Source organism: Petromyzon marinus, chromosome 30 (assembly GCF_048934315.1).
Source record: "Petromyzon marinus isolate PM22_M1 ecotype Great Lakes invasive population chromosome 30, UKy_Petmar_22M1.pri1.0, whole genome shotgun sequence".
NCBI lineage: Eukaryota > Metazoa > Chordata > Hyperoartia > Petromyzontiformes > Petromyzontidae > Petromyzon > Petromyzon marinus.
In genome coordinates, this window is record NC_133696.1 from 8,395,964 (window position 1) to 8,409,758 (window position 13,795).

General features: G+C 48.7%; 1 protein-coding gene across 1 annotated transcript in view; it reads right to left on the bottom strand.

Moving 5' to 3' along the window:
• The window catches only part of LOC116947547 (rho guanine nucleotide exchange factor 3-like), a 31,042-nt gene that overhangs the window by 13,250 nt on the left and 3,997 nt on the right, over nucleotides 1-13,795 (bottom strand). The window contains exons 2-5 of the mRNA XM_032963415.2: nucleotides 2,273-2,371; nucleotides 1,623-1,790; nucleotides 840-902; nucleotides 254-350 (exon numbers count right to left, since the gene is read on the bottom strand). Of these exons, the coding sequence (XP_032819306.2) occupies nucleotides 254-350; nucleotides 840-902; nucleotides 1,623-1,790; nucleotides 2,273-2,371 (427 nt within the window). The remainder of the gene's footprint in view (nucleotides 1-253; nucleotides 351-839; nucleotides 903-1,622; nucleotides 1,791-2,272; nucleotides 2,372-13,795) is intronic.

Genomic DNA, 13,795 nt, shown 5'->3' on the forward strand with positions numbered 1-13,795 from the left:
GCAGCAGCAGCCTCGGCAGATTGTCGATCATTGACGTGATGCCACTTCCTGTTGGATTGCGGCAAAATGCGAAACAATTTTTGTCGTATTATCCCAATTTTTTTAAAATCTAAACCCAGATTTTGATCATTTATTTGTATTCACCTGAAAATCAGGAACGCATCCCCAGATGTAGATGATAAAGATCTGATGAGGATACTTCTGCTGCTGATGATGATGATGATGATTCCTGACAATGATGATGATCTCTCACCCTGATGGAGAGGCACCAGCGACTGCAGGCTGCCGAAAATCTTCTGTGACTCTTCCTCGCTCATGATGTTCAGCTTCCGCATGGGGTCCTGGTAAACCTGGGAGCGGGGGGGGGGGCAGGGGTCACAGGTGGAACAGGGGTCACAGGTGGAACAGGGGTCACCGGGGGCACGGCGAGTTAGCACGCGTACTGGCTAACGACGACAACAACAACTCGCATTTATCTTGCGCTCGTGATGTCATCGATGTCCTTGGGGACCCCCGTGATCCGTGGGTCAAACGAAATCGCTCGAGACGCCACCGGTGTATGGCAGCAAGAGCAATTTTATGCGAATGATTGTCGCAAGAGGTCACGCGTTTGGCGGAACGGTGCTTCGCTGGCTACGAGCGATGAATGAATGCACGACCCCCCCCAGTAGCAGCTCTCCCTGTGCGTCACAAGTTGAACGCAGCGTGCGTGTAAGTCCGCGTGGAGGGGGCAATGTTGTAATTGTTTTTGTTATTAAATACTGGGGTGAGAGTGTGGGGGTGGGGGCTGTGATGAGGGGACGGGTGACGTGCTCGTGCAGGACCATGGTGACTCGTACCATCTTGGTGAGCTTCAGGTCTTCGACGAGGTCCTGTTCCCCTTGGAACAACTCGAAGATCGCCTTGGGAGAGGGGGAGGAGGAGATGGGTCCAACATTAGATGATGATGATGATCATCATAGTGTTACTGCAGCAGCTGATGATGATCATCGCAATTTGTATGGCTGATGACGATATTAAACCTCATGATGTTGCTGCTGCTGCTGATGATCTTGTTACGTATGATACTGCCGATGCTGATGATGCAATTGCTGATGATTGAAGCATTGCTGCTGGCAATGCTCACCAACATTTGCTGCTGATGATATTAATAGATATTTATTGATGATGATGCTGTTGCTGCTGGTACGTTTGATGGTGATGTTGATTATTGTACAGACAGCAGATGTTTAAAAAAATATTCAAAACATTTCGGAAATGACACCACAAATGACACAATTGTACAGCAGCCTCGTCGTTTGGTGATACTGTCTGACATCGTGACGACCTCACGATGTCAGATGTAATAAAGCGCAGGACCCCCCAAAGCACAGGGCCCAGGGCCGTCACCCCCGAGCCCCGGACCCTAGGGACCACTCTGGCTACTGCTGATGACGCTGCTGCTGCTGCTGATGATCATAATGCTAATGATGCTGCTGCTGATGATGATGCTGTTGATGCTGCTGCTCATGATGATGATAATGCTGATGATGCTGATGATGACACTGATAATGATGATGCTGCTGATGATAATGCTGATGCTGCTGCTGCCTCTGCTGACGATGACGACGCTGGCGTCTCACCTCCTGCCTGCGGAGGTCCCGCGTGCTGAGCTCCCTCTTGGACTCCGAGGCGAACGTCTCGCTCCACAGGCGCGACGAGGCGCGGCACGGGCGGCGCGGGGGGGTGGGGGGCGAGGGGCGGAGAGTGGGGGGCGAGGGGCGCTGCAGCCCCCTAAAGCTGGCGGAGCGCTGCGGGCGGAGAGGGGGGAGGGGGCATAGCGGTAACATTTCGGGACACGTGTTTAATGACAGTGGAGTCAACCTGTGGTGCGAGTGGACGAGTAGCCACGCACGGGAGGTAATGACAGGGCAGTCAGCCTGCAGTGCGAATGGACTAGTGGCCACGGGAGGTAATGACAGGAGAGCCAGCCTGCAGTACGAATGGACTGGTGGCCACGGGAGGTGATGACAGGGGAGTCAGCCTGCAGTACGAGTGGACTGGTGGCCACGGGAATGATCGAGAATAGGGGCGTGGCCAGGTGACGTAAGAGAGGAGTGGAGTCAGCCGGTAGAACGGGTGGTCTAGGGCCATCAAGAAGGTTCGGAAATAGGGGCGTGACCACGGGGCAGGGGCGTGGCCACGCACGGTATATAAGGGGAATGTGTGGGAGACTCGGGGCTGTTGCAGTGGGGTCTCCGCCTCTCCTAGGTGCCCCCACCCCCCAGCTCACCTGTGCCGGGTTTCCGAGTCGCTTGGTTGGGGACTTGAACCCCGAGAAGGGGGAAGAGCTCCCACGAGATGGAGCTCGCCCCGAGCTGCACGACGGCTCCTGCAGAGACGGGGCCAGCCGTGAACAGTGAGGGGCAGTGAGGAGCAGCCAGGGGCAGCGAGGGGCAGCCGTGAACAGTGAGGGGCAGTTAGGGCCAGCCAGGGGCAGCGAGGGGCAGCCGGGGGCAGCGAGGGGCAGGTTAATGCTTCGCCAGAAACGCCTCCCAAATGGCAGCTCGTGACCTCAGGTACGTGATTTCCAATCGGACGCCCTACCCATGAACCATTATCCCCAACCCCTCACCCTAACTATAACCTTTACCCTTAACCATGACCAGGGATCGACAAACAAAATAAGAAGGGCATTTTTGTTAGAATTCTGTAAAATATATATATATTTCAAGAGCCGCAATGTAGTGTACATGACGTCACGAGGCAGTCCTAAAGAGCCTCGCGCAGCTCCGGAGCCGCGGGTGGCCGACCCCTGCCCATGCCCCCAACCCATGCCCCCAACCCATGCCCCATGCCCCCTACCCATGCCCCCTACCCATGCCCCCTGTGAATCGCGCCCACGAGACTCGCCAGGCGCCCCCCAGGCTACGCGCAGTTGAGCGCCCCCCCCTGCCCCCCCCCCCGATTAAGAGGGAGTGAGTGAGTGGGGCGGGGGGGGGGAGATTTCTCAATGTGGGGTGAATTGTTTCCTTGTGAAATGATTTGGGTTTTAGAGATGCGTTGTGCCGCACAGTGCCGCAGCCACCGCCACAGCGGTGGGGCGCCGGGATGCATTGATCCGTGGATTTAACAAATATTGCCGCAATGCAATGTGCCAGCAACACTTTTTAATTTAACTTATTATTAAAACAAATAAATTATTTATTGGTTTCGATGGGCACCTTCGATTTAGCACAGTTGGCTACGTACGGTGCAAAAGAGGTTCACCAAGCATACTTTAGTTCTCGTTCGTGATTATTGAAGGGTTGTTTCTGTTACTCCATGGCTACTAACACTGTGACTACTGCATTTGTATGACTTCCCATGCCACCACCACCATGACCACCATCGTCAGCATTACCACGTCCTTCGTTTAAAACAAAAACAAAAAATCAGATCCGGCCATGAAAATGCGTAGGTGACGCAGCATACACGGGGCGAGTTCTTATCACGGCCAGCACACTTGGTGAGCGAGCGGTCAGCCCGCGTGTGATTGGGCATCGTGAGCACCGTATGCGCGTGTGTACAGACGCGTGCACGGCAGGCAAGGCTGCGATGGCTGGGTAATATAGCCCGCATGCCCAGCCACCGTATGCCCACGCAGCTTATGTTTGATTGGATAGAGAGGGCTAAACGGGCACGGCACACGCTGGAGAAGAGATGGAGCCGATGCGGTCCAGGAGGATGGGGGAGCTGGGTGGACTTTCCGAAGACCGGCACCAGTGGTGTTAAGATCGGATCGGCCTCTATGGAGGAGGCTCGTGAAGAACGCGAGTGGGCAGGTGGAGGCAGTCGCCCTCCAACAACAACGGAGAGCAGAGGAGCGATGCTCGCAAAAACGAGCGAAGCGCCTGGCAGTTCAAATGGAGAGAGTTGGCACAGTAGGGGGGCACAACTGGTGCATCTGCCAGTCATCTCAGTCAACCCATGGCACCTGAATCTGTCCCGTGGACATGTCAGCGAGCCTTCCACACTTGCCGTGGCCTCAAAGTGCACCTGGCCTGACACAGGGGCCGTGGTGATGTCACCGCCACTTAGTGGCGAATAGCGGGCGTGATTGTTGTGTACGTGAAAGTCCGTGCATGTATGGGGTAAAGAAAAAGATCAACCATATAGACATTAACAGACTGTTGGGGCAAGTGCTGTTGGCAAGCACCTACGATTGCCTGCAACGGCACACGAATGGGTACGTGAATCTTATGGCGGGACCCATAAGCCTCGCATAAACATATTATATATATTATATAAAATGTAAACATTATATTATAATGTCAACAAAAACTTTGCTCTTTATCACCAATGGTTTTGAAGGATGGTGGCAAGTGTTGTCTTGTTAAACTATGCCTTTAAAACTGAAAACTACTTACCTGCAGTACCTCTATTTTAAAACACTATCGAAAAAATAATTGACACCCCTCTGTCAACCATCGTGTTTCTAAGTGTGGATTTGTGAACACACTTTGTAAACAGTACATACAATAGTGCGCGTTTTCAATGCGCTGTTTATATTGTAACAAGCGTTTATACCAATGTTACTCTACAGAGTAGTGGGTCGCCGCTCCTCTTATCTGCATTGCTACGAGCGGTATGTGTGGACGATGGCTTAACAAAAAAAAACACCTATCGGCACAGATGCATACGGACAAGAGAAGTATTATCAAACAGGAGGAATTAACGGTGCAACGCATCTCATCTGTTAAATATCTGCAGGGAATAGGATTGTCATCGATTGATCCTGGCTGCAGACATTGGTAGGTCACAAATAATAATGAAGATAAGAGAGCAGTGTCACTGTATCATGCAAACCGCTATGACAAATAAAGGACTTAAGTCGTGTAGGCAGTTTGAGCAGCTTTGGATAAGACTTGTTATGATCCTGCCCATACCCGAGCATGGAGCGCATTCGCTTGTTCAGCTCTTCTGCGCATTCGTCCTCGCTGCTGAGCTTGGACACGACAACAGAATGATCCGCGCCAGGTGGGTCGCGGCGTTCATGTGCGCGGTGGGACGGAGTCGCCCAAAACGAATTTATTGATTACGATTTTGATTTCCGTTTATTCGGGACCCCGGGGTTCATGTGGCCAGCACCACGCCCAGCAACCTTTGTCTGGGGAACAATTTCAGCGCACGGCCAACACCAGTAATTATTACTCTTTGGTTCTTTCGGTAAAGTCACGTAGGTATAAAATAAAATATATCACGACGTTTCGGGCGCGACATAAGCGTTCGTCATCAGGTGGGAAAGCATAATGACGGACGCTTCGTTCTTGCGCCCGATACGTCGTGATTTATTTCATTTTCTACCCACGTGACTTTACCGAAAGAACCAAAGAGCATGGATTCCTGCAGTCACGAAAGCTTCAAACCAGTAATTATTATTACGTGAACCGGTCCTGGGCATCCCCTAGGTCGACTCAACCTCAAATGAGTACCTGGTGTGGTGTTTAAACACATCGCGACTGGGGAGACAAAGGCGGCCGGACGTGGTGTTGACCACCCACCCCATTGTGTGCTGTGTCCTAACAGCCTGTTTAGGCGATACGGGTGATCTTTGCACTAAACATATCATAAAAATGTGTAACAATTAAAATAATTCAATACAGTTTAGCAATCTGATGAAAAAAAAACACTGCACATATATTTATGCTGCGTTGGCAGTGGTGCACACATTAAAAAAAAACCTCAACAAGTTACAATAACTGAATGCGTGGCCTTAAAGGAAAAGCATATAACATGTGACGTTCTGGGAAATTACCCTTCATCGTATCAAATAATTCAGAGAAGCCAGAGATATAGAGTGGATCATAAGACATCATCAGACCTCCTTTGCCAGTACCAAAATATAATAATAGGGTTTTTCCCCTTTTTTCTGGCAACAAAACTGAAACCTTTTTTACAAGGAATTCATGTCTGCATTAACCACAATACCTGCAGTGAAAATGCAAACAATTTTAACTGTCAAGGCTCTCTGTTCCTCCCACACAGCTTAAAAGACGCTGTCAAGCTTGACAGGATTCACTCAAGCGCTGTCTTCTGGACAGTCCTGTTTCTTCACCTGAGGACGGCTACTTGTGTTGTGGTCGAAATGTCGTGAGAATTTTATTGTTTTTTTATTCTCATTCTACGTGACTTTACCGAAAGAACCAAAGAAGAAGAAGAAGAGGTTTCAGTTTTGTTGCCAGAAAAAAGGGGAAAAACCCTATTCTTATATTTTGGTACTGGCAAAGGAGGTCTAATGATGTAGATGCTCACCCCGAGCCCTCATTATTTTGATAGTGCATTGTCTTTGAGCTGTACGCCTTTTGGCGTCATCTGGTCGAGCACCAATTGGGTCGAGGCTCAAAAGAAAGCCGTCCCTTGGTGTGGACCAATCAGTTTCAAGGACAATGCATATATTATCATAGTATTTTTTTGTTTGCATTTTAACTGCAGGTATTGTGGTTAATGCAGACATGAATCCTTGTAAATTGGTTTCAGTTTTGTTGCAAGAAAAAAAGGGGAAACCCCCTATTCTTATTTCTTGGATCATAAGAGTTGATGTAACACGACTTAATACAATCTATTAGTAAAATACAGGACCATTTCAATAAAAGGGCAATTACATTTTTTTTATTGAAATGGTGGTAATTGGGCCCAGGACCATAGTGCTGAGCGGATTGTTGCCTTGTAGCTCCCGTGGTAAACAACTTTTCCCACAATGCAATGTGCCAGCAACATTTTATATTTTTACATTTAATATAAATGAGTTTATTTAGTACAGTAGTTTTTTTTTATTTTGCAGAGGATTGTCTGTTACTCAATAACCACTACTAGCGTAACTTAATGTGCCATTTTGTTTTTAAACCTACTGGACGCCTGTGAAAAAGAGCTTTGTAGCTCATCGGATTCCTCCAGTCTAAATAAATATTCAGAAAACTGGTCATTGGGAATAAGAACATGTCCTGTAATTCTCATCATCTGGCCTCCGTGATGTAAACAAGCGGAGTTTCCAGTCCTTTCCATCCACTCTGTCTCTCTACTGGCCTCTGACCTATTATGAGAAAGGGACATTGCCTGTAAACGTCACCTTTTATATACTTCATTCTTTTGATGCCATGCATGGTGGTGTTATTGACGGATGTGTTGAATTTAGTTTTTGTTGGTCAAATATTCTTATAAAGTTGCGGGTAAAACTGAATACGCACTGCAGTGTCGGAAAAATTGAAATTTAATCTTGATTTGAAGCTTTCGTAACTGCAGGAATCCATACTCTTTGGTTCTTTCGGTAGTCACGTAGGTATAAAATAAAATAAATCACGACGTTTCGGGCGCAACACAAGCGTTCATCATCAGGTGGGAAAGCACTGTAGTATTAAACAAATATAAAAATGAGGCCTAAATATACAGAAACACCCAAAACACATACAACAAACTGCGACTATAATCATAATCCAAACTAAAACCTTCTGTTTCCGATCATTGGGCGAATGAACACCAGACAATTACAATGCAACACAATGCCGAACATACGGCCAAAACACACACAAAGCTAAGCAGGGGTTGAACCTGGGCTCGTGTGTGGATGCGTGATCACCCTTGCATGTGTGTATATATATACAAAATCCACCCACAAAGATAATCAGGTGTTGTGCCTAGTGTGTGGTGACCCCCTCCCTACATGCCTAGGCTGTCGCGGGGCTACGTGGTGGGCAGTAAAGGGCAGCGTCGCTGCCCCTCGATGCCCCTGCACAGAGCGATGTTTGGTTTTGGTCTCCCGCCGTACCACACATGTTGTGAAACTCACATCCCGTTGGGCTTTCGGAAGCCGAACCCTGGCTCACCAGAAACGTGTGGACTAATCTCCACCCGTTCCAACTGCCTTCCCCTTTGCACGTCGAGTAGGTAGCAGATCCCCCGGCTCTGGCAGGGGGAGTTGGTACAGCAAAGTGCGGACTAAATCTCCATCTTTTCCAACTCTCTTCCCGTGGCGAGGAGGAGCCATGTCCCCATGGCTCACCGTCAGAAGGTGGTAGAGCAAAGTGCGGACTAATATCCATCTGTTTCCTTCTATATAGTGGAGGGCCTGTTGCTCCTTCGCTGGCACACGTGGGGTTTCTCCGGGTCCTCCAGTTTCCTCCCGCATCTATTCACACTTATTAATTGGCCTCAAAACATCTCAATATATAGAGGACTGCAGAGCTTGGGCAATTGCTGGTAGCGCCAGTTCATTGCCGCCTGGCTGCTGCTTTTGCTGCTACATTACAGCTCGCCTGTGGTTCCCCTGCGATTGTGAAGGATTGGCATGAAGGACGCCACCGCGATTTACAAACCCAAACTTGACACGAAACATCTGCCAAACTAGACTGACCCTAGGAGTGCGCCGAAGCCTTGCCAAAATTGACTCCCACGAGCCACAAACGGCCCGATTGAGGCCGGCACCCGGCAGTGAATTGAGCATGGCCACACGTCTACCCAGAATACCGAGCAAGGTTCTCAGTCGAAGGGAAACTTCAATTCCTGGAAGCGTGCCTCCGTCCCTCTCCGTGGCTTGCCGCGTGAGTACCGTACAACATTTACACGTTTGTGTGACGGGCGACTTCCCCTTCCTCGTGTTCACCCCCTTCAGTAAGATACACATGATTATTATATATTCACCGTGCGTGTGTGTGTTTGTGCTTGTGGGGAGCGGTGGCGCAGTGGTTAGCGCATTGCGCTTTTACGAACCCGGTCACCCGACCTCGATTGCCTGCTCGCGAGCAATAACCGTGACAGCGAATATTTTTCAATCGGTCATAGGCCCTCCCCTAGGCAGTCTCAGCCTTAAATTAGTACCTGCTGCGGTGTGTATTGGGTGGGTTTAATTTCTCGCTCACGACGAAACATCGGTAACGATTATCTAAACCGGTTCTGGGCCTCGCATAGGTCGACTCAGCCTTAAATTAGTACCCGGGGCGGTGTGTAAACATCAGCACTGGGGAGACAAAGGCGGCCAGGCGTGGTGCTGGCCACCCACGACCTCGTGTGCCGTGCCGGCCTACACAGGTGCTCACTAACAGCACTTGCCCCAACTGCAGTTTAAAGGCTATGCGGGAGATGTTTATATGTATAGACGTGTGCGCGTGTATATACAGTGAGGAAAATAAGTATTTTATCCCCTGCTGATTTTGTACGTTTGCCCACTGACAAAGGAATGATCAGTCTATAATTTTAATGGTAGGTTTATTTGAACAGTGAGAGACAGAATAACAACAACAAAATCCAGAAAAACGCATGTCAAAAATGTTAATAATTGATTTGCATTTTAATGAGGGAAATACGTGTTTGACCCCTCTGCAAAACATGATTTAGTACTTGGTGGCAAAACCCTTGTTGGCAATCACAGAGGTCAGACGTTTCTTGTAGTTGGCCACCAGGTTTGCACACATCTCAGGAGGGATTTTGTCCCACTCCTCTTTGCAGATCTTCTCCAAGTCATTAAGGTTTCGAGGCTGACGTTTGGCAACTCGAACCTTCAGCTCCCTCCACAGATTTTCTATGGGATTGAGGTCTGGAGAATGGCTAGGTCACTCCAGGACCTTAATGTGCTTCTTCTTGAGCCACTCCTTTGTTGCCTTGGCCGTGTGTTTTGGGTCATTGTCATGCTGGAATACCCATCCACGACCCATTTTCAATGCCCTGGCTGAGGGAAGGAGGTTCTCACCCAAGATTTGACGGTACACATGACCCGTCCATCGGCCCTTTGATGTGGTGAAGTTGTCCTGTCCCCTTAGCAGAAAAACACCCCCAAAGCATAATGTTTCCACCTCCATGTTTGACGGTGGGGATGGTGTTCTTGGGGTCATAGGCAGCATTCCTCCTCCTCCAAACACGGCGAGTTGAGTTGATGCCAAAGAGCTCCATTTTGGTCTCATCTGACCACAACACTTTCACCCAGTTGTCCTCTGAATCATTCAGATGTTCATTGGCAAACTTCAGACGGGCATGTATATGTGCTTTCTTGAGCAGGAGGACCTTGCGGGCGCTGCAGGATTTCAGTCCTTCACGGCGTAGTGTGTTACCAATTGTTTTCTTGGTGACTATGGTCCCAGCTGCCTTGAGATCATTGACAAGACCCTCCCGTGTAGTTCTGGGCTGATTCCTCACTGTTCTCATGATCATTGCAACTCCACAAGGTGAGATCTTGCATGGAGCCCCAGGCCGAGGGAGATTGACAGTTCTTTTGTGTTTCTTCCATTTGCAAATAATCGCACCAACTGTTGCCACCTTCTCACCAAGCTGCTTGGCAATGGTCTTGTAGCCCATTCCAGCCTTGTGTAGGTCTACAATCTTGTCCCTGACATCCTTGGAGAGCTCGTTGGTCTTGGCCATGGTGGAGAGTTTGGAATCTGATTGATTGATTGCTTCTGTGGACAAGTGTCTTTTATACAGGTAACAAGCTGAGATTAGGAGCACTCCCTTTAAGAGTCTGCTCCTAATCTCAGCTCGTTACCTGTATAAAAGACACCTGGGAGCCAGAAATCTTTCTGATTGAGAGGGGGTCAAATACTTATTTCCCTCATTAAAATGCATATCAATTTATAACATTTTTTTCTGGATTTTGTTGTTGTTATTCTGTCTCTCACTGTTCAAATAAACCTATCATTAAAATTATATTCTGATCATTTCTTTGTCAGTGGGCAAACGTACAAAATCAGCAGGGGATCAAATACTGTTTTCCCTCACTGTATATGTGTGTGCCTGTGTGAGGGAGTGGTGGCGCAGTGGTTATCGCACTGTGCTACAAACCCGGTGGTCGAAGTTAAATTTCAGGCCACGGCCAACACAAGTGGCGAGTGATATCTTAACCCGATACCGGGTCTCCACGAGGTCACCTCGACTTTAAATCGCGTTCGTGATGGCCGTCACACTATCTCCTCGGGAATTGTCCTGATCTTCACAAGGTGCTGCCTAAGTGCACTTGCCCCAGCAGTCCATGCACAGGCTACCTGGGGCACCTTTGCATTTGTAAACAGTACGATTGTGCGTCTCCTCCCTGCTCTTCCTGTTCTGCTTTCTCGAAGTGAAATCATGAGCTGCTCTCGTTTCCTCTGCCCGACTCAGCGAAGTGATATCTCCACCTACACAGCCCCACAACCAACGTATCACCACACTCACCAACACAATTCCACAGCCAGCGTATCACCACACTCACCAACACAGCTCCACATCCAACGTATCACCACACTCACCTACACAACTCCACAACCAACGTATCGCCACACTCACCTCCACAGACCCACAGCCAACGTATCACCACACTCACCAACACAGACCCACAGCCAACGTATCACCACACTCACCAACACAGACCCACAGCCAACGTATCACCACACTCACCTCCACAGACCCACAGCCAACGTATCACCACACTCACCAACACAGCTCCACAACCAACGTATCACCACACTCACCAACACAGCTCCACAACCAACGTATCGCCACACTCACCAACACAGCTCCACAACCAACGTATCGCCACACTCACCTCCACAGACCCACAGCCAACGTATCGCCACACTCACCAACACAACTCCACAACCAACGTATCACCACACTCACCAACACAGCTCCACAACCAACGTATCGCCACACTCACCTCCACAGACCCACAGCCAACGTATCGCCACACTCACCAACACAGCTCCACAACCAACGTATCACCACACTCACCAACACAGCTCCACAACCAACGTATCGCCACACTCACCAACACAGCTCCACAACCAACGTATCGCCACACTCACCAACACAGCTCCACAACCAACGTATCACCACACTCACCAACACAGCTCCACAACCAACGTATCGCCACACTCACCAACACAGACCCACAACCAACGTATCACCACACTCACCAACACAGCTCCACAACCAACGTATCACCACACTCACCAACACAGCTCCACAACCAACGTATCGCCACACTCACCAACACAGCTCCACAACCAACGTATCGCCACACTCACCAACACAGCTCCACAACCAACGTATCACCACACTCACCTACACAACTCCACAACCAACGTATCACCACACTCACCAACACAGCTCCACAACCAACGTATCACCACACTCACCTACACAGCTCCACAACCAACGTATCGCCACACTCACCTACACAGCTCCACAACCAACGTATCGCCACACTCACCTACACAGCTCCACAACCAACGTATCACCACACTCACCTCCACAGACCCACAGCCAACGTATCACCACACTCACCAACACAGCTCCACAACCAACGTATCACCACACTCACCTCCACAGACCCACAGCCATTACATAACCACAATCACCAGCACAGCTAATCGCCAGCCCAACAACCACCCTGTTATTTCACCGTAATTGCCAATACAACGCCTCCTCCATTACTTAACTATAATAAACAACTCTCCTCCCATCAATTATTATTTTTTAACCATCATCACCATCTCGACTCCACCCCCCATTATTTAACCGTGGCATGATAAACTTCAGATTTATGGTCACTTGGACCGTGGCTCGCCCAAATCAAATATTTTGGTGGGGAGTGGGAGGGGAGACGGGGGGGGTGAGGGCCACTTTGTTTATGCACAGGGAACGCCACTGGATTGCTCACACATTCAGTCTTCGTGGTGTAACATGACCGTATTACCACCGCGCATATGACCGTGTTCTCCAGATTACAATACGCTCCTGATTATAAGGCGTAACCCCCAAGTCGCCGGGGTCGTTATGAAACAAATTTAAACGTAGAAGTTGGACCGTGGTATCCTGAACCGTCCATTGGGTACTCCCCACTGCACCAGCACGGACACTAGCAGCCAGAGTGGTGAAGTATGGTCAAACATCGAAGACTGGCATGGCTAGTGCCTCGAGAAAGACGTGAGCGGATAACACTCACAACCGCCACTTTTCAAATCAACATATGTACATTTTGAGAACTCGGTTTTATATTCCGTTCAGTTTCCGTATATTTTAATTTGACCTTTGAAACCGTCCAGTAAGCACATGCTTATCGTAAATAAATTAATCGGTGCTGCTTGCTGCTGCTGCGTTGGCAGCGGTGTGCACACAAGCACAATCAAACACGACAACAACTCTCAACACACTCGTCAACAAACACCGCGGGGCCATATACATAAATACATAAAATTGTTTACGTGTTATGAAGAAGGGTAATTTCCCGAAACGTTGCCTGTTATAGTATCTCTTTATATAGTATGATATAGTATATATTACTATATAAATAAGTATATTATAAATAGTAATTGTATCCGTCTATTGCCTCTCCAGAGCAAAATGATCAAGCAGCGCGTGTTGAAACAAGTCAACTCTGGACTGGTTTCCACCTTCCGGGTCTCATCAGCAGTCAGGCTGCTGGTGACTAGAATATTATTGTGTTATTTTACTTTATCTATTTATTTTATCAATTTATTATTTTATTATCATTCTAGGTGACTTTACCGAAAGAACCAAAGAAGATGAAATATACTCACGGACTATGTAAATGTTTTAAATATATATGCGGAGGACACATAACAGCGTGGTCTGTTCATATTTTGCTATCACCCATGATAATGTTACATTCTTATAATCATCACGCTCGTTTACCCAGGAACGCTTCACTGAGTCTCGTGAGTCTCTTGCAGGAGGGTCCTGCCAAGTTTTCGCAGTTAGGAGGGTGGAGGTGGGGGGGGCGATGTATCTGCCGCTGCGCGCGATCTCAATTTGAGTAATCTGCGAGTCATTTGTCAGCATTGGGATGTTTTGG